At 43.6% G+C, this 20,174-nt stretch overlaps 1 protein-coding gene across 4 annotated transcripts; it reads left to right on the top strand.

Moving 5' to 3' along the window:
* Nucleotides 1-3,072: 3,072 nt before the first annotated feature.
* On the top strand, nt 3,073-18,208 carry NINJ1 (ninjurin 1). 4 transcript variants are annotated; one of them, XR_009275276.1, is made up of 5 exons: nt 3,073-3,281; nt 10,273-10,507; nt 14,562-14,723; nt 16,588-16,771; nt 16,851-18,208. XR_009275276.1 is itself a non-coding variant. In XM_058812998.1 (4 exons), exons 1-3 carry the CDS (start codon nt 3,210-3,212, stop codon nt 16,722-16,724), a joined length of 444 nt encoding a protein of 147 aa, XP_058668981.1. In that variant the 5' UTR covers nt 3,073-3,209; the 3' UTR covers nt 16,725-16,771; nt 16,851-18,208. The 4 variants fall into 4 exon arrangements, 3 of the variants coding, with proteins under 3 accessions (XP_058668981.1, XP_058668978.1, XP_058668979.1); XM_058812998.1 differs by lacking the exon at nt 14,562-14,723; XM_058812995.1 differs by having other exon boundaries at nt 16,588-18,208.
* The last annotated feature ends 1,966 nt before the right edge of the window (nt 18,209-20,174 follow it).

Here is a 20,174-nt window from a genome sequence, read left to right as displayed (position 1 = left end):
AAGGTCAGTAATATTAATAAAAGACACAACAAATGGGAACAGGCTGCACCTGGGTAATGAAGGCTGCTTCTTTCATGCCTTCCCTCTGGGCCATTGCAGGGCAGGAGCTTGGGCTCCTGGGGGCTTCTTTTTCTGCCTTCCTCTCTCCCTCCTCTCCCCATGCATCTTGGAAGCTGGGAACAACTCCTGAAAACATGAGTCTGATACAAAAGAACCCTTGGAACAGCTAATTTATTTCCTTTTTTCCTTTTCTCTTTTCTTTTTTTTTCTTCTTTTTTTAAATGCATTTCAATAGCATGCATTGTTCTATGACTTACATTTGGGAGTAACTCCATACACAAAGGCCTTTTCATTTAACTAGATTAGTCTTTTCATTGAATTACTCTTTCCCAACAGTAGTTCTAGGGTCTGATTCTTCTCTTATTGACCTGGTTGCTGACAAGTTATGTGGGGACATACAATTCAGATTCACACCTGTAATGAGACCTGGCATTTTAAACGGATGCATTCTTTACTCTGGTTTACAGATAACCTCCTTCCACTCCCTCTTCTAGACCACTGCTCCACTTCTGCACAATCCTGAAAAAATACATTAGGTTTGATTTTTCTTTGAATTCTTTCTTTTGGGGTATATTGCTGCAAATGGGTCATCTCTGACCTATCACTGCCTATGCATTTGATGAAAAAAGTTTAAATTTACCTTTCAAAAGTAAACATTAAATCCAAGATTTGCACATAGATGTATTTAAATCATTCTCCATCTATTTGACATAACAAAATCTATTAAAAGAATTCATTGATCATAAGAAAGTTCTGTTGGCTAGAATGAAACAATGACAACACAGTTCAGGAACATAAATGCAACTGATTCCTGGTCTCATTCATTACCTAGATTAAGATTCAGCACCTCTGAAGTGAACTGAAGTACATCCTCTAAAAACACACCACCACCTCCTAAACACTGTGTTGTTTGTGGATTTTGTAACAAACCGCTAAGTTACGCAGCTTCAGGCACATGCAAATGTGATTTTCTGAGCAAGACACTTTACCAGCTGACAGAAATCATTAACACACAGTTTTAAAAAAGACAATGCTCAAGCACAGCAGAACTTTTATACCAGGCTTCCCATGCCAAATTTGCAATTTTATATACCATTTCATTTCAGCTCCACAATTTCCTCAACAAATTTTGCAAAAAAACCACATCCTCTAATTGTACTAGTGTGTAAATACATATGCATATATATACATACATATATGCTGTGGTTAAAAAAGGTGCAGAGACTCTACTAGGACTTTTGGAAGAAGGAATTAATATATAGAAATAGACTAAGCTATGCAATTTCAGCCAGAATGTATAACAGCTATGAAGTCTTTAAGACCAAGGATAAAAACAGGAGTTTTATTTCCTGCAATTGAGTCTCTTCTATCCAAATTCTTGGCATTTCTTTCCTATTTTAAGTGCAAGGCTGCACCTAGTTTCTCAGCTAGCATTGTGTTGTCACTGTTGCTGAAGCAGGGAAGGTGCAGCAGTATAAGCACACCCCAAAGCAGGCGTTCCAGGAGGGAATTAATAGAGGGCTTAAGCCAGGAGTGCCAGATCTCCTCAGGAAGCGTGCTCCAGAATTAGAGAACAGTACCACCACCTGACAACCTGGCAGGCTGTCATAATTTAAAAAAAAAAAAAATGTGAAAAACTGATCATCAGACTCTCCAGGGAGGAATGCCAATAATTTGTGTAAAGGGCCAGGCTGGGGGATCACACAGCTGTCTCTGAACACAAAGTTTGGAGTCAGACAACACACTGCCATGCCATGCCATGCCCAGGCACAATCCTATGGTCTCCAGATGACTTGTGGCCATGCTGCAAATTTGAACTTCACATTCAGATGAGATACCCATGAGCACTCCCAGCCACCTCTGTTCCAGAGAAGCCCGGAGCCATCGGGTCCCTCTTCTCCCTAAAATCAGCCCTGCCAGGCATAGTCTGACTGACATCTGCACTGCAGGCACGTTGGCTGCCCACCAAACAGCAGCCAGCATTCCAGACTACGGAACAGCTGTTTGTACAAGGCAGAATGGAGCAGCTGAGAGGCTGATTCAAGTGTACAAGCGATGTGCTGTGAACACAGCACACTGCACAGCAATGAGGGACTGTGTGGAGGGCAGCAAGCCCAGGGGAAGTGAGCACTACTGCACAGAGAAGTCCTTTGTCTAATGGGTAGTACTTGCTCTTTACAGAGAAAATGAACTACCTTACACTTCTAAATGCACCAAAAAAATAATCCAAAAGAGTATTGGTAAACTGTGTATTCACGGTAAGAGCATTTTCACAAACTCCAGACATCCCCATTTTAATGCTAAACAACTTGCATAGATGTTTCTGCTTATTTCTACACAGGAGCTTACTCATTTCCTTCTGGCACAAGTCCACACTGCTGGAAACCTTCTCTTTCTCATAACGTCTGTTCCAAACATGTGTGTGCCAAGCAAGGCAGCACATCTTAAGCAAAAAAAAAAAAAAAAAAAAAAAAAAAAATTATATATTTAATCATTGGCTTCAAGATTTTAAATCCAAAATGGAAAAATGTGATTGCTGAAACTGATCTCCCCAACAACAGACGCTGGAAATTTCCTTATTTGCTTCAGGTATTAAGCCCACACCAGTTGCATGTGAGCAAGCAAAACCAAAATCAGAATCATGGAATGTTTTGGGTTGTAAGGAACCACAAAGATCGTTTTGTCACAACCCTCCTGCCATGGACAGGGAATCTTTCACTAATGTCTTTCCACAATGTCTGGAAAACGTTCTGAAATGTCTTTCCAGGTCCTGCTGATTAGGAAGGAAGGGCACTACCCTTTGCCTTGATCACTGGCTTTTCATGAAAGCTCAGAGTAAACAAAAATATTCAGGTCACTTTCAGGACTCTGATATTGTCAGAACCGCTGATTCCTCGGGGCCCGGGGCCGAGCGCTGAGCTCCGCCGGGCCCGGCCCTGCGCGGAAACCTCCGCCCGCGGGCAGGGAAGGGAGAGCGGGGAGAGGCAGGCAAGGAGGCGGGGAAGAGCCGGGAAGAACGGGGGAAGGCGGCCCCGGCGGCGGGAGTGGCTCCGGGCGCGCTGCGGCAAGGCCGGGCCAGCTCCGGGAGCCGCTGCCCCTGGGGAACCTTCCCCTGCCCCGCCCGGAGCAACAGGGCCCGGGCGGCCGCCATGGACTCTGGCAGCGAGACCCACGAGCTCAACGGCACGGCGGAGGGCGCGGACTCGGCGGCCGAGGAGCAGGTGAGGGCCGGGCCCGGCGGGGCGGGGCGGGGGTCCCGGCGCCGTGTCCGTCCCTCCGTGTCCTTCCCGAGACCGGGCGGGACGGGGACTCCGCGGGGTGCGGTGGCGGTCGGTGCTCTCGCCTCCTGCTGGCTTTTTAGCCTGCCGTTCCTGCGGGGAGGCCGCTGCGTGGGGCCGTGTGCCCGGGCAGGGCCGGGCAGAGCATCCCCGGCCGCTCCTGGCTCCTACAACTGTCACCCGGGGGCCACCAGGGCCGCTCCTGGCTCCTACAGCTGTCACCTGTTACCAGGGGCCACCAGGGCCGCTCCTGGCTCCTACAGCTGTCACCTGTCACCAAGGGCCACCAGGGCCCTCCTCGGCCGGGGCCCGCCCGCAGCTCGCCTCACCTGCAGGGCTCTGCCCACCCAGCTGGCTTGGGAGAGGACATCCGCGCGAAATAAGCAATTACAAAAGCAGGAAGAATTGCTGAAGTGGTTGTGCCTGTATGGTTAATTTCCGTGCAGTAATCAAAATAAAAGCCAGAATACGCAGCTTTTTCATACTATGTATGGTCAAAACATGACCAGACACCCTCACTGGGAAATGTTCATTCGCATTCTGTTTAAGTATAAAGGATATTTGCAGAACATGCCACTTATCTGAAGAAAACAGACGGGTAAAAGAGTGGCTTTTATCTTGTTTTGGAAAGGACTAAACTCTAAAGGCAGCTCTTACTCCAGCCTAAGTCTCTGCCACACAGAAACCACTGTACTAAACCCTCTTCTGTGTCGCTGGTAAAATGTTCTGGTTACAGACAGACTGGGCTGATTGTGTAGCACATCTGTCCTTCCTCCCTAACAAACATTTGCAGTCATGAATATGAAACCAAGAAAAATAAAAATCTGGTTTTAATAAATCCTGGAAATCCTACCTAAAGTTAATCAAGCCTAGGATATGCAAGTCAAACTGGTGGCCTGGAGTGGTTTCCTCTAAACTTCTGACTTCTCAGGAGTTCTCTTGTTTTCTTGATGCAGCTTTGTGATTGCATCACAAGTACTCTTGATGCAGACCCCAGTGTGGTCTGCTCCAAGAATTTTCCAGCAACTTTCCTGTTTTACTTCATCTTCAGTTGCAAGCAGCCCTCATTTTGTTACATCTTTCCCATCAAAACTCAAGTTCTCAGTGAGTGCCATATAAAGAATAAACAGTGAGACATGCTATTCCATTGTTTTAAATGTATACAGTGGCACTTCAGTGAACTTCATAAACACTTTTTAAATTTTCTCTCTCTCTCTCTCTCACACACACACTCACACACCCAAAGTATATGCCAGGTAAAACAAATGGATTTTCCAAGAACCCATCTCTGAATAGGAGATACCTTAAAAAGTCTGCCAGTGTTCACAATTCCCACAAACAAAAGAACACCCCAGCTCGGCAGCCACCTAAACCTGGAGGGACCATCTGCAGCTGCCTGAATCTTCTGTATTGGGGTCAAGAGTGTGTCTGAGGAATGCTCACAGGCATGGGAACATGGGTCACTCTTGTTTCCTTCCTGCCTGTCCCAGCATCTGTCCTCTCCTCAAAACAGACTCTCTTGCACACCTTCACCACAGACCACTGCCTTCTCATACAGAAGAGCTGGCATGAAATGCAGATGTAGTTGTTACCTTCAAAGCAATCAAAGCATAAGAATTTTAAAAAGACCAGTTAAGCTCTCGGTAGATCTGAACAAGGGTCACACAGTGGTTTGATGTGGTTTATTTTTACTCCAGCATTAATTTGAATACATTTTTTTAGCAGATGTCAGACTTTTGGAAGCAAGAAATTCCTTGCTTCTAGGATTGGTCTGGCATGGCACACCTCACTGACTAATATGTGGGATTACACCTGGCACAAGTATCTCATCTCTTCTTCAAAGGATCTGTTCATACAAATACAGATTATAACTAGTTTTTTATCCATCTAGTTGCTTTCCTTGTTCATTGTCCATATTGAAACACTCTCCATCCACCATGTTGTAAAATCTAGTTTAGTGTTTCCAAGATAACAGGACGTGCTAGATGAAGAGTTAAAGAAGAGCTATGAAAAAGGTGAACAAGAATTGCATAGTAGAAATAAACAGTTTTAATTGTGTTATTCCTAAAAATGTGTTGAAGTCCATATATTAATTCAGGGGTAATTTGGAACATGAAAGTAATTTGAAATGGCAGTTTCTTGGCATCATATTGCAAGTAACCAGCCTGTAGGAACTTGAAATTATTTTGCTGCATATAGCCTGAAATAGTATGTTCTCATTACTCATATCAAACTGAATTTGGAGTGTTCTCTATACTCCAAATATTGATACTATTGGTGTAAAGTTTTTGCTTGAATATTTTTAAGTAGCTATAATAAACAGTGTGTTAACCACACAAAATACACAGTCCACAGCCCAGTTGTGAGAAATAGTATTGTAAGACCAAATGAGTGGAATGAGTAGTAATAATGCAAGGCAGAAAAAATTATACAGGAGCAAACTTCTATTTAAATAGCTGTGTGAACAAATTTAAGTTACTCCTTCATTTCACAAATTTAGTCACGAGATGTGCTGATTATTTTACAGTAATTTAATGAGTAGAACTGGGCCCTGGAACCAGTACAGCTTTAGGAAAACAGTGCTAAAGCTGTTAAAGCTGCTAAAGCTGGCCCTCAGCAAACTGTACTTTTGCCTTTTTTAATATTAACTTCTTTAGCTCTCAGGACTCAACATGATTGCCACTGTTTTTTTCTTAATGTAGTCATGCTTGCATGATCTGTTTGTATAAAAGTGATTCTTCTTAAGCACAAGGTTTTGGAGCTGCTAGAAAATCATGACGTCTATGAAACACAAATACATGCTGAGTTTTTCCCTTTTTTCTTTTTTTTTTTTTCCTTTTTTTGTATTTGCCAGCAACCGCATCCTGTGATTGCAGAGTTCTCACAACTAGTTAGTGTTACACTGGGTTGCTACTTGGGTGAACATCTCCCCCCTCTCCTCAGAATGAAATTTCCATGGGAAATGAAACTGATGATTCATTCCAGGGCCAGAGAAGGGGTTTTTCTCTCTTGAGTCAGTACTAAACTGAGCAAGTGATCTGATGTGTTTTTGAAGGATAAACCACAGAGTATCCTCTGAGGCAGTGTACAAAGAATCCATTAGAGATAAGGAGGCCACGAGGATGGTGAAGGGCCTGGAGGGGAAGCCTTGGCCTGTTCAGCTGGAGAAGAGGAGGCTGAGGGAGACTCACTGGGGTCACAAGTTCCTTGTGAGCGGCACAGGAGGGGCACTGATGTCTCTGTGGTGACCAGTGATAGGACCTGCGGGAATGGCCTGAAGTTGTGCCAGGGAGGGTCAGGGTGGAGCTCAGGGCAAGGCTCTTCCCCCAGAGGGTGCTGGCACTGCCCAGGCTCCCCAGGGAACGGGCACGGCCCCGAGGCTGCCAGAGCTGCAGGAGCCTTTGGGCAGCACTGCCAGGGATGCCCAGGGTGGGATTGCTGGGGGGTCTGGGCAGGGGCTGGGCTGGGTGGCCTCTGCAGGTCCCTTCCAACTCAGCCTATTCTGTGAATCTGTAATCATCCATTACATGACTGATATGGCTTAAAATATTTTTGTTGGGCAAATACTTTTTTTCTTTGTTGAATATTTACCTGACTGTTTTTAGATCAGCAAGGTCTCTGAGATGGAGGGGAGGACTAACTTCAGAGTGGCCATAAATGGCCCTTTACACTTTCAGTGTGTAGGTGATGGAGATATGAAAATTCTACAACTATAAGTATTATTAAATACTAGTGCAAAGTTGCTAGTTCAATCCTGTAACTGTAAGTTTGATCTTACAAAAAAATAAAAGTTCTGAAATGGTGTTCTGTTTTAGTCCTGTATTATTCCTTTTATGTCTGATCCATCTCTTTTTTGATTTAACTGGAATTTTTTCCAAACATGAAATTTTCCCTCAAAGATCTGGAAAAATCATCCGTGTGGTATTTTTCTGAAAGATTAATACTTCAAAACCATAGTAAATTACTTCTTAAACAAAATTGCTTTTTAGCATCTTTTTATCCGTTCTGATTGGGAAGAATATTGCAGAACACAGTAAAGAGCAGCCCCACTAAGTTCAGTATGGCTCAGCTTTAGTTCTGCATATCTTCATTATTATTTAGCAAGTTTCCATTGTTTTATAATTCAGACTTATCCTAAACACAAGATTTTCAGGAAGCTTGCTCTATGGCATTGCAAACCCAGAGGTCATTCTGGTCCAGTCTCATTTTCAATCAAAGCTGTTGGCCCATAAAATTGCATTAATAACTAACCCCAAATAGAAGGAAAACTGCTGTAATCCTTTCTATAACAATTTACTGTGTTTAGCAAAGATACTTTATTGTTTTCAGATATTTCCATTTTCAGTGCTGTTTCCTTCCTGTTGAATCACCAGGTGGGGCTTCGCTGTCATACACTCAGCACCTAAGGACATTTGCTGCAGAGCCGCCTGTATTTGCTTTTTAATAAATGCAACCAATAAATTCTTTCTGTACTTGAGAGGGACTCAGTTTTTCTGGGTGTACCATTGAAAGGGGGGGTGAAGCAAAGCAGATGCAGAGTGTGTACTAACACAGAGGGACTTGTGCAATCTTGGAGCGAAGGTTCCGTCCTACAGAACCGGAACCGTGCCTGTTTATGACATGGCATTGTGGCTCTGTCCTTGCAGAGTGCAGTGCTCTGGGCAAGCAAACAGCCCCTGCTTCTGTGAGGAGACCCAGAGTGGTACTGCCTGTGGGACAGCACCATGTCACTGTGAAAATCAGCTCTTCACTCCCATTCTTTGTCTAACTGTGCATGGACCAGCAGGGCAGGTTGCTGTGCTGTGAGGCCCTGAGGGCAAGCAGGCAATACTGCAGGGAATGGTGTCCCAGCTGCACATGGCTCTTACATGTGAACACATGTGCTGGCTTTGCTCAAAGTCCTTTGGAGACACAAACACAAGGGCTTATCTTGTCTCTACCAAGGAATTTGAATGTTCAATGTGTGTGAGAAGATGTTTTGGTTGCCCTGAGGCTGAAGCAGGTCCTGTGCAATGCGTACTGCTCTTTTGCCAAGTGACACCTGCAGGAAGAGCATTCCTTTAGGTGCATCCTAGAAAATCTCCAGACATTCCACTGTCCCTCTGTACTCCTGTGGGTCATCAAAGCACAGCAAGTGTTGTTTGGTGCTGTGGGCTGCACACGTTGCTGCATGCCTGGAATCCCCCTGAAACCATAAAGCCACATAACCCAAGTTCTACTATAATTTCTGTTGTACAGACTGTCCCTCTCCTAAGGTTAAGGCAACATCTCTTTTGTCTTTACCTGTGTATATATTGCTGTTTTACACACAATCTGATCTTTAAAAGTACCCATGTAGTACTGACTGCATCAGCTTCAATACCTCTGGCAGTGGCCTTCAGCTGGCTCCCAGAAGACAAGGCCAATTTGCTCTCTTTTTTGGATTTTTGTTTTCTGGTTTTGCAACATCAGTCAGGAGGCAGGAAGTGAATGTTTCAGGGGTTTTCATGATTACAGGCCATTTTTCCTGGTGAAGGCAAGATCACAGGCTGAGAAAAACCTCTGACATTTTCTGCTGCCCTGTTACACTCAGTCAAACATTTAGGCTTGTGATGGATTACATGTCTGGTGAAAGCAGGTCAAGTTTGGTATTTAAATGCCCTGAAAAAACTGGCAATGTGTATATGAATATCTACCCTGTTTAAAAGGAGGCTTTTAGGTCTGGACTGTGGCAAGCCTGGCTTGGGAGTTGATAATGTTTGGTTCTGCTGAGGAGAGTAATTAGAGGGTGTCTTCTGCATTTGAGCTAACCTGCAAAGCCAGACTCCTTTCACAGGAGTCTGGCAGGGAGCAACACATCTGGGCAGTAAAAAAGTCTCTAAGAAGTAGGTTTAAAGAAGACAGCTAGAACAAGTTTACTTTTCATATATTTGTCAATTATTTTTAAAGTCTAGAAGAGCAGAAAGAATGAAATTGCTAACCTGTTCAGAGACAGCAGGATAGAGGATCACTTACTCTCCATTCCTCATGGAGTTGGGCTGCTAAGTCTAACCTAGTTATCCTAAGTGCATCTAATCCATAGAGAAATAGGCACTGCTGGGAGACAAGCAGTGAAATTGCAAGTCAGGTCACATGAGTCATCATCAGGAAACACTCATGTATTCATCCTGTTGGGTTAACTAGCCCTAAGTTTGCCCTGCAATTGGTTTTTATTTTCCTGCTTGTTTGCAGAGCAATTTTAAAAATATCAAACAAATTAAAAACAACCCAAAACAGCTGATGTGAAAATGGGGGAAAAAAGATTCCCTTGTAATTGGGCAATTCTTGGCAACAACACATCATATGATGTGATGATAGTTAAGTGGAAAAACATCTGTGTATGGGTGTATGGATGGCCCTGGACAGTGGCATGGAAAGAGTGGCATGGAAGGAAGGAGTAGCAAGGAAAGGAGGGCAAGCAAAGCTCACACATTGGCCAACTTCACATCTGTCTTTAAAAGAAGATTCATGAGAAATGACAGAACTTTTTGGATGTGTAAGGAGAGAAAGTGAATTTAATAAATATCTGTATTTTTAAGTGTGCCTTCAGGAGTAAATTAGTCACAACAACCTGTTGTTTGCTGGATTGTGTTACAGTGGTTTTTCCCTCTCAACTTTTTCTCAGTGCAAACTTTTCAGCCTTTCCAGTCTCTTCTTTTCCCAGGGTAGAAACATGCTGACTGTTTGAACTGATCCTATAGGCAAGCTGGAAAAGGTGTAAAAGGGCAGTAGAAGCAGGCAGGTTTCTGCTCTCCTTCTGGACGACGGGGGTAACAGGGGAAAGCTGCACAGAAGATCTCAGCACTGCTGTGGTTCTGCCCATGTAGTCACAGGAATCATTTGGTGGGCCAAGTGATGTCCCACTCACCACCAATTAAGAGATGTGAATAACCATTTTCCTCTCTGCTGGCTCCAGCGCAGAAGGTGGCAGTGGTTCCAAAGGAACAGACCCATCAACATCAACCACTATGCCAACAAGAAGAGCGCGGCCGAGAGCATGCTGGACATCGCCCTGCTGATGGCCAACGCCTCCCAGCTCAAAGCTGTCATGGAGCAAGGGCCCTCCTTCTCCTTCTACGTCCCGCTGATCATTCTCATCAGTCTGTCGCTCACCCTGCAAGTTATGGTGGGAGTGCTCTTGATATTCCTTGGTAGGTAGCAACACCAAGAACCACTGACTCGTATTTTTCTTATAGGACACAGCCTGTAGGATGGTAAATAAACTCCCTTTGCTTTTAAAAAGCCTTTACCTCAGAACCGATGCAGGTAAGGATCACAGAATTGTTTAGGTTGGAAAAGACCTCTAAGATCATTTAGTCAAACAGTTAACCCAGCACTGCCCTGTTCACCACTAAACCATGTACATAAACATCACAATTGCACACCTTTTAATTATCTCCAGGGATGGTGACTCAACCACTTCCCTGGGCAGTCTGTTCCAATGCTTGACAAACCTTTCAGTAAAGAAATTTTTCTGATATCCAAAAAAGCAGATTTTCTCTTGAAACCATAGAAATACTGCAACAAAGGGAGGAAGGGCAACGTTATGTGAAATCTTCAATTTTTGTCACCTTTCTCCTACTCATTTGCCCATACTATGAATATTTTTCCTCCAGAAAGCCTGAGGAGGAAGGAAAGTTATGAAATATTGTAAAAGAATCAGTAGGCCAGATAGGATAGTGAGGTCTATCAAGTTTCATAATAATGTTTTTGGCAAGACCTGTTACTTAATCTTATGACTGAAATGTGTTTCTTCCATATCATATAAGAAAATAATGTGAATGGGGAACTCCAAAGGGGAAGTGAAAGTCAAATGTCCATCGTCATGTTGGTGTGGCATGTTGTCTTTGGCTTGGCTGTGTTGCAATCAAACTGCATCTACCATTGCCCACCTGGAATAAATGACACTGCCAATGGTAGGAAACAGCTGTGGATCATTTCTGCTAGTGATATGGGATCATTTATTCTCATAACATTTTTCAAATCTCATCCTTTACCTCAGTGGGAACTAGGTAACTGACCTTGGGCCTAATGCAAATGAAAAGGCAGACTTCACACATGGCATTTAAAGAGTTTGGCATCCCTGACAATCTTTCAGTGTTGTGCTCTCTTATCACAGCTGAAAAAACAACGTTCTGTTCAAGGAGAAAGTTCCTAGGGATCCAGGATATGCATGACTTGTAATATTCACAGTTGATATGGCTTTTTTCTTTCTTACAAAAGAGATGGAATACAGCTGTCTCTGCATTTGTTAGAGTTGGTGCAAAAGCAGAATCCAGGTCTTGGCTCAGAGGAGATTGCAGAAGGGGACTGGAAAAAACCCAACCTGTTGATGCTGGCAGGTGTGGGAAACAAGTAATGGAAAAATGAGTAAAATACTTCCATGTTCCTCAGTTGAGGGCGTCTCACTGGTTGCTTCAGCAGGCTTTGAGGCTGTAAACAAGCTCCCTGTCTTTCTGCTGGGCAATAGTTTCTCAGTATATGCTGAGATACTGCTTTTTAACACTTGTTTCTGCAAGACACTGCTGAAATGGTTTAAATTGCTATTATGTTATGGGCCACATGTTCAGTCCCTTAGGTGGCTGGAGACAGGGACGACACACACACCTCAAAGCCCCATTTGACAAACAGAGTGTTTTGGTGTCCAAACCTAGTATATATAGGGGATTTGAAACCTCTGGTCCCAACTGCTGATTGATCTGATCCCCACACGGCCCAGCTCCTGACCAGTGAGATGTCTGCAGCTTAGGATGGAGTGTAATTGGTTGAGGTTCCTGTCTGTCAACCCAGGGGCCAGTTTATGGAACCAGTTGGATTTCTGATTTATAGCCAAATCAATTGCCCAGTACAAGCCAGCTTGTACTGTGACAAATTGCTGTCAATTTTATCTTTGTCACATTGAGGGTAACAGAGCCTTTGGCTTATGGTGATGCACCCTTGGAGCAGTGTTGTCCTGCTAAGGTAAAAGACAGGAAGAAGACAGGAAACAGGACACAAAGGTACGAAAATGCAGGTATCAGACCAAGAACTTGCTTTTCACAAAGTATATTTTATAGTTTTGGCTTGCAGGAATAGTTTGTTTCTGTCCAGCCATGAAATTCTGTCTCTTCAAGCTCTCACATGGCCAAACAAAAGTCTGTGCCATGATCCAGTTTCTTTCCTTGAGTCAGGGTTTTGTCCTGGGAGCTACCAATTCTCACATTTTCTACTAGGTATTAAAAGATTTTCCTCCTTCTAAAGAGCCTTTCACGAAAACAATGTGAGAAATGTTCAGCAAGCTTGTCCTTGGAAGGGATTTGGTGACCTTAACTTTTTGGAAGAAAAGCAAAGAATGTCTTGAAATAGTTTCAGTGGCTTGAAATCATTTTCACAAACACCCTCATCTTAAGTGCTGTAATTACAAAGATAGGATTACTGCAATTCTACTTGAAAGTTTAGAGCTTTTCCTAAACTGACAAGTATTACTTGTCTTCTCTGACCCTCCTGTGGACAAAGGGACAGCTCTGAAAGTGTCAGTTTGCCTTTCAGCGTGACTGCTTTTAACTCACATAACAGTCAGGCCATTATTGCCTTTCTGTTTTTATCCAACTGTCCCAAATGCTGTTATTCTGTGTTTCAGAACTCATGATTCAGTTTCATTTATTCTTCACTCACATGGAGTCCTTCCAGGTCCTGTTGGGGTGCAAGCATCCACATGCCTTCAGTAAGCTCATTTTAAAGTCAAAGTGCTTACTGAATTTAAGTTATTTAATGTCTGCAAAGGTGTGCAGTAGCTTCTCAGGGTAGTTCCCCCACACTGTTCTTCAATGCTTTGCCTGGCCTGTGATGTTTGACTACGCTGCTTTAGCAAACAGGACTTGAGCAGGTGCTCAGAATTCCTTGAAACCAAAGCAGCATTATTAGGGACCCCAGGTGAACCTGGCTGTTAGCACTTCAGCATCACAAGTGTGTTTGCCACCATTCAACAACAAGGGATACTGGTTCACTGGTTCACTTCTGCAGTATGGAATACAGTGATGATGGTACAAGCAAGTAACAAGATTTATTTTGTGTGGTAGAGTCATAAGTTGTGTGTCTATGTATGTGCCCATCAGAAGGAGCCCTAGGTTTTATGTTGCTGTAAAAACTTGTCTGGTATAAACTTTCTCTCACATGTTGTGCACATGCAGACACAAACTCCAGTGATAGATGCTGTTGAGAACTTGGAGTCTCAACAGACAAAACCCATTCTCAAAACATGCTCCAGAATTCATGAGCACTCACTCCATCAGCATCAAAGGAATGTAGCCAAGGGTCTCAGCTGCAGGGCCCTTCCTGCCAGGGAATAGAGACAGGAAACTCTTGGGTTTTCACATGGTATTTCAGTGGGCATAGTATTTGGTCAGAGTTGGATCTGATGACCTTGGAGGTCTTTTCCAGCCCTAATGATTCTGTGATGCCAGGCAAGTGCCCCAGACTTCTCACTGTCTTAAAACCAAACCTATTATCAGCCCGATGTAACTAATTTGTATGCTGTCACGAGGCCTGGAATCAAAGCTTACACTCCATTAATGCTTGTGTGAGCCTCCCTCACTCCCTTTAGCAGTTCAACCAAAAAACAGCTGCAAGAAACAAAGGAAAATGTTTACACAGCAGATGCTCTCTGTAGAAAGGACTGCAGCTACACTGCTCTGACACCCCCCTCTGTTTAACAGATAGAGTACCCTTGCTTGCTAAAAACAGAATCAGGGCAAAGGCAGGGAGTACAAGGGAATGTAAGCTGGCGAAGGGCACCAGTACAGAAAAAATCCAGCCCTGGTAATGAGATTTGTAGCATTTTAACTAGGAAATTTAACTTCATCCTGTCAGGGCTTCAAGTTTCATGTATTCAAGATTGAAATAATTTTTAAATGCTTAAAGTCTGCAACAAAGCTAGGCTTCAAAACCTCAAGAACTCGAAAGATTTCTAGTGATGTTAGTGCATCCATTACTTCCCATGTGTCTCCACAGAGATTAGATGCTAATTACTGAAGTTAATAAGCTCCTTGTGGTTACAGACCTTTCCCTTAGCACTTTCAGTGACACTGCAGAATCCGACTTCCTTTTAAATATGACTGATCCAAATAGCTTAGCATAAGATAAATTCTGTAACTGCAGCAGAAACCTTTTATTCTGGATTTTGAAATATACATATTATTAAACATTTTTTCTCCTTTCTCTTTGAAGTAAAATATGACCTTAACAACCCTGCAAAACATGGAAAGCTGAATTTCCTCAACAACCTTGCAACTGGACTAGTATTCATTATAGTAGTTGTGAATATTTTTATCACTGCCTTTGGAGTGCAGAAACCAGTTGCTGAGCCAGCATCAAGACAGTAAGGACCAGGTGAGTGTGGTCTCCTGCAGCATGAGGTAGCAGAGCACTGCATCCAGGAATGCAGGGCACACTGGGGCACCTCAGAAGCAGCCACAGGCTGATCTGTGCTGTTGAAGTTCTTGCAGATACCTGAGCTCACTTCCCATTAGTGCAAAAGCAGAAGCTGCTGGGAACTGGTAAGTTATTACAATGTGTTTGTGAATGTGGAGTTCAAAAGTTGATGGCAGCATTTGTCACCCGTCGGAAGTGTAGGGATTGTCCTGGCCTAGCCACTCCTTTTCCTTACTGCTGACTGAGACAATAAGGGAAATAATGTTGTTCTGCTTTCTCCAAATGCCTCTCCTTTTTTTGAGGAAGGTTTGCATCCGGTCTGTTACTTAATGCTGGAGACAATCTGTTTCCAAGTAGCTAGGGCTGTTCAATCTGACATGTAACCCTGCACATGCTGGAGTCTCTCAGTTTCTGGGCTGGCTCCAGATCGTGTGGCTGCTCTGTCCTTCACAGGAGGGGGCTGTGCTCTGTGGGAGACTCAGCTCACAGAGATGAGCACCGTCACTTCACATGTGCCCATTTAGGGCAATCTTGGTGCTCTACCTGCACTTGCAGCTTTGTTCTTTACTTATGCAGAAGGATAAATGTAGGGATTGTGGGGATCAAACTGGGTGTCTTCCTAGCTATGATGAGCAGTTTGGGAGGACATAAACCTAAATTATAAGCTTATAATGCAAGAAGCACCATAGTCAACATCTGCCTTTAAAATAGCAGTGCTGAGTCTGTGTGTGCCAGCATTGCTCTGGCACTTGGTCTCCCAGATGCCAGCCCAGGGTCAGAGACCCGCTGAGGGAGGAATGGCTGGGCTGCACTCTGTACCACACAGAGAGCCCGTGCAGGTAACATTACTGCTTTGTGCAAGCTTCTACAAGAAACCCTTTCTCCATAAAAACGATAAAAAGATACAAGGCCTTTAAACCATTAATCTGTAGATGAACAGCGCAACAGAAATCTGCGACAAAAATGGGAATCCAACCAAAATTTATCATCAGTCAAAACAGCATGAGGAGAAATCACTGTTAAAAAATTACTAGGAAAATTAAGAACTACAGTAATTTATCTCAGGATGTGGGTGTAATTTTCTCCTTTAACCAAAACCTGTGAAAATCTGGCAGTGAAACAAGCTAGTTTTAATGCATTTTATGGCCATCGTTGCTACAAACAGACTAATAAGTATTTAATTTTAACAGCGAAGAGCACATAGATTATCTGAGCTATTACCCAAAATGCAGGTAGAATGTTGACTTCAGGAGAACATGTTAAAGCAGTACTGAAGCAATAACCCCAAAATTAACGCTGGCAAAACCAAGGGAGCTGCATGAAGGATTATTGGAATTTTAGCTGCCTTCACGGGATGAAACACACAAAATACCTGGGACAGAGGCACAGACAAGGATCTGGAATAGGCATAAGGAAGCTCAGAACAGAACCCAAAGCTGTGGGCTCCTGCCTCCATGCTCTCACACATGTAGTTTCCTAATTAAACAGCCAAATGTGGTGTCCAGACCTATTTTTTGCTGCAGACTTATTAAATGTGAAAGTTCTTTATTGCTTTGGAACATTACAGCTGTTGTTTGCTCATTTGTACGCATTGCCCTTGCTAAAAACATCTTGTCATCTGAATGTAACCTGAGAAATAAGTGTTTTTCAGTCTGTTGCCACAGTCTCCTCAAAACCCTGAGAGAAATGAGTGGCCATGTTCTGGCTTCACCTTTACTATTATGCATCCTTTTCCACAGAAAACTTAATTGCCCCTTTAAAGTAAATGTATCATTTACTATAATTCCTGTATCACTAAAATATCAATGTCTTTGTGTTTCAGAGACCTGGAGCATCCATTTTAGATGCCATTTGCACTTGAGCCAGCTACGCTGGACACAGTGGGGAAAGAAAAATAATTTGAAGAAGCTGGACACACCAAGCAGCTTTCTCGAGCTTCCAACACACCTGTATACCTGAAATTTTCCCATGTGTTAATATTTAAATTGTCTGGCATCTAAGAGAAGGTTAGCTTTGCCCTAAGGATGCTGTTTTTCTGGAATATTGGCATTTCAATTTCTGAAGAAACTTTTTTTTTTTTTTCAGAGAAGTGACATAAATTCATGAAACAAGGAAATAGCATCTGGTAGCATTTCACAGGACTTTTCTTTTTACATGCCTTTGATTTTTGTGGCAATTTGTCATTTCACGATGGTAAGAAATGTCAGGCCTTTGATTCTGGTGTGGTCACATTGTCCTTCATTTCACAGCTTGGCACCAAGCCCATGCACTCTGTAGCCCAGCAGGGCTCTGGTTTGCAGTGTGTAAAGGTAGCTCTGCTTTTGCACAGCTTTTTGTTTTGCTTTTTTTCCCACTCTAGCTAAAGGAAAGATGAGACAAAAAGAAATAAGCAGCATTCTTTTGCCCAGTTTTGTTCACAGGTAACCATTTGAATTGTTTCTTCTGGACACACATGCACAGACACAAATCACCTAATTGTTAATGGCTTCTTACCATGTATTGCTATTCTGTGTATTCTGTCCATTATATGTATTTATTTGAATCATAGAGTAGTTTGCATTCAAGGGACCTTTGAAGCCCATCCAGTTCCACCCCTGCCATGGCAGGGACACCTCCCACTGTCCCAGGTGCTCCCAGCCCTGCCCAGCCTGGCCTTGGGCACTGCCAGGGACCCAGGGGCAGCCACAGCTGCTCTGGGCACTCAGCACCTTCATTGTAAAAGGTTCTTTCTTATATCAGATTTCTGGAAACTCTATTACAAGTGCCACCTTTTCTAGGCTCTACTGGTAAACTGGAAGATCCAGGGTGAACTTTACCTGTTAAACTGGTACCAAGTGCCTGTCATCAGCAACTCAAATGGCAAAATGAACTGAGTTTTTCTATCTAGTTTCCTCTCTCTCCTTCCCATCATTGATTGCTGCAGTTTTGTTCCTTTTATGAGTTTATGGCTAAAAGCAAAATAAAATTTTAAATTTTTATTTTTAAATATATATATAGAGTTATAAGTATCTTCTAGTCTCTTACCTGCTGGCTCAGGGACCTACACTTTTTCTAAATACACTATTGCTAATAATAGTGTAGGTTACAATAATTTCTTCAACAAAAACATTTTAGTAATTTTATTTCCTAAGTATCGTACCTACAATCAGAAAAATCTAAGTTTTCTAGATTGCACTTATATGTAAATGTAAGATGTACATTTGTATGAATCAATTTTCTCAGAGTCAATTTTCAAAAGCTCCTTTGTACATAAGAATAGAAGATTGACTTCATGTGTCTCATCTCATTTACAGGTTTTGTTACTGACCTTTCTCTTTGGTTATGTCTCAAAGCCCACTGATGTACCAGACTTTCATGTATATGTTCTGTAAGGATTACTAACAGAAAACAAATCAAACTCATGTGATTAGTAATGGAATAGATATTCGTTTTTTATTTTCTAATTTGTCTTTTGTTGCTTCATTTCCACTGTTACATGTATTTAACCAGTATCCAGCAGGCAGTGGTTTAATTTTGTGGGCTATACTAATGTAAACATAACTCAGAACAAGTTCTGAAGGAGGCATGCAGGACAACTTCCTTCCTGTATTTATTTTTCACAAACCACCAACTGCTGTAGGACTCTTCATGCCCACTGTCTGTCTGTCATGGCTGTCACACTTTTGATGCCGCTTCCCATGTCTTTTATTGTGATTAAGTAAGATTTGCAAAACATTCTTAGACATGAAATCTGTATTTTAAGTCTTTGAAGCCTTCAGAGTTCATGCATTTTTTAGCAGACAGCAGCATCTGCAAGTTGGTTTCAAGTATAAATAATTTAATCACAGGATTATTATTCTTTTAAGTCAGGTGCTGCTTTAAAATCCAGGCAAATATCTCAGAGGGGCAGCAAACAAATACATATGTTTGACTCATTCTCTGGTTTGCTGTGCTTTTTCAGAGTTTTTGGTTGGAGGCAAATATCTCTTTTAAAAAGAGGTCATCAATAATGAAGGGAGATGAATTTTCCAGGCTCTGTGGGGAGCAGTTCGTGCCAGGTCAGCCGTTTGCTCTTGTTTCATAAGCTCTGGGCAGGGTGAGCACTGCTCACAGTCCTTCTCATTAGTCCCTTCAGCATGCAGAATAGCCTGGGCTGGGATTTTCAGCGTAGCTCTACTTACTGAAGCAGGTGACAACAACCATATTTACTGGAACTCACTCTGAGTATTTGTCTTCTAAACCAGGTCACTGCTGGAGCTCGTTCTGATGCTGAGTCTTATATAAAATGGGCTGAAGCAGAAAACACCATCCTGGTTTCTGTATCCCCTCAACTGCCATTCAGTTGTTTGAATTAACAACTTCTTTACCCTCAGTGAGTTTGCACATGACACTCAGGTTGCTGGGAGTGCTGTCAGGCAGGAAGGCTCCATAGTTTTATCTGGAGAGGCTGGATCATAGGCCAGTGATTGAGGCTGAACAAGGCCAAGTGCCAGGTCCTGTCCTTGGGTCACAACACCCCCAGCAGCTCCAGGCTGAGCCAGAGGGGCAGGAAAGGCCCCGGGGGTGCTGTGGCAGTGGCTGAACAGGAGCCCAGGTGGGTAAGAAGGACCAGGGCACCTTGGGCTGCTCAGCACTGGTGTGGCAGCAGGGCCAGGGCAGTGCCCATCCCCTGTGCTGGACATGCTGGGGTCAGTTTTGAGCCCCTCACAACAAGAAAGAGCTGCAGGGGCTGGAGTGTGTCCAGAGAAGGGAACGGAGCTGGGAAGGGGCTCAGCCTGGAGAAAAGGAGGCTTGGGAGGGACCTTCTCACTCTGCACAACTCCCTGACAGGAGGGAGCAGCTGAGGGGTTCTGGCTCTGCTCCCGGGAAACAAGGACAGGAGGAGACAGAGTGGCTTCAAAGTGTCCCCGGGGAGGGTCAGGGTGGGTGTTGGGAGGAATTGCACAGCCCCAGTTCCTGGAGCAGGTGGTGTTTCTGATAGGCCCAAGAGAAGCTGAGCCCAGGTACATTTCTCAGATCGTGGTGCAACTTGAAAAGGGTCTGGGGGAGGCACCACCACCAGGACCCCACCAGCCAGTGCATGAGCATCTGCTGGGGGAGCCCATTACTATTCACAGGTGATCAACAAAGCCGAACCAGAGACAGGAGCTGAGACGTCCCTAGAGAAGGAAGTAAACTGAAATAAGTGAGAGAAGGTACTCCAGGAAGAGATAAATAACAACATGGTCATAGCAGGCCTTAGGGCAGAGTTTCCATCAGAGGCTGGGTGGCACCCAGGTGCTGCAGCATGACATGTCAGCTGTACTTGGAGTTTCACTCCTCTCCCCATCACTGAGTATTCCCATCCTGACACTGGAACACGTCCAGCAGCGGTGGGAGGGCAGAGGGGAAGGAGCATGGACAGAACTGACCAAACAACTTGAGCTGATT

Source organism: Ammospiza caudacuta, chromosome 12 (assembly GCF_027887145.1).
Source record: "Ammospiza caudacuta isolate bAmmCau1 chromosome 12, bAmmCau1.pri, whole genome shotgun sequence".
Taxonomy (NCBI): Eukaryota; Metazoa; Chordata; class Aves; order Passeriformes; family Passerellidae; genus Ammospiza; species Ammospiza caudacuta.
The sequence above is the reverse complement of the archived record's forward strand: the minus strand, read 5'-3'. Positions and strand labels throughout refer to the sequence as shown.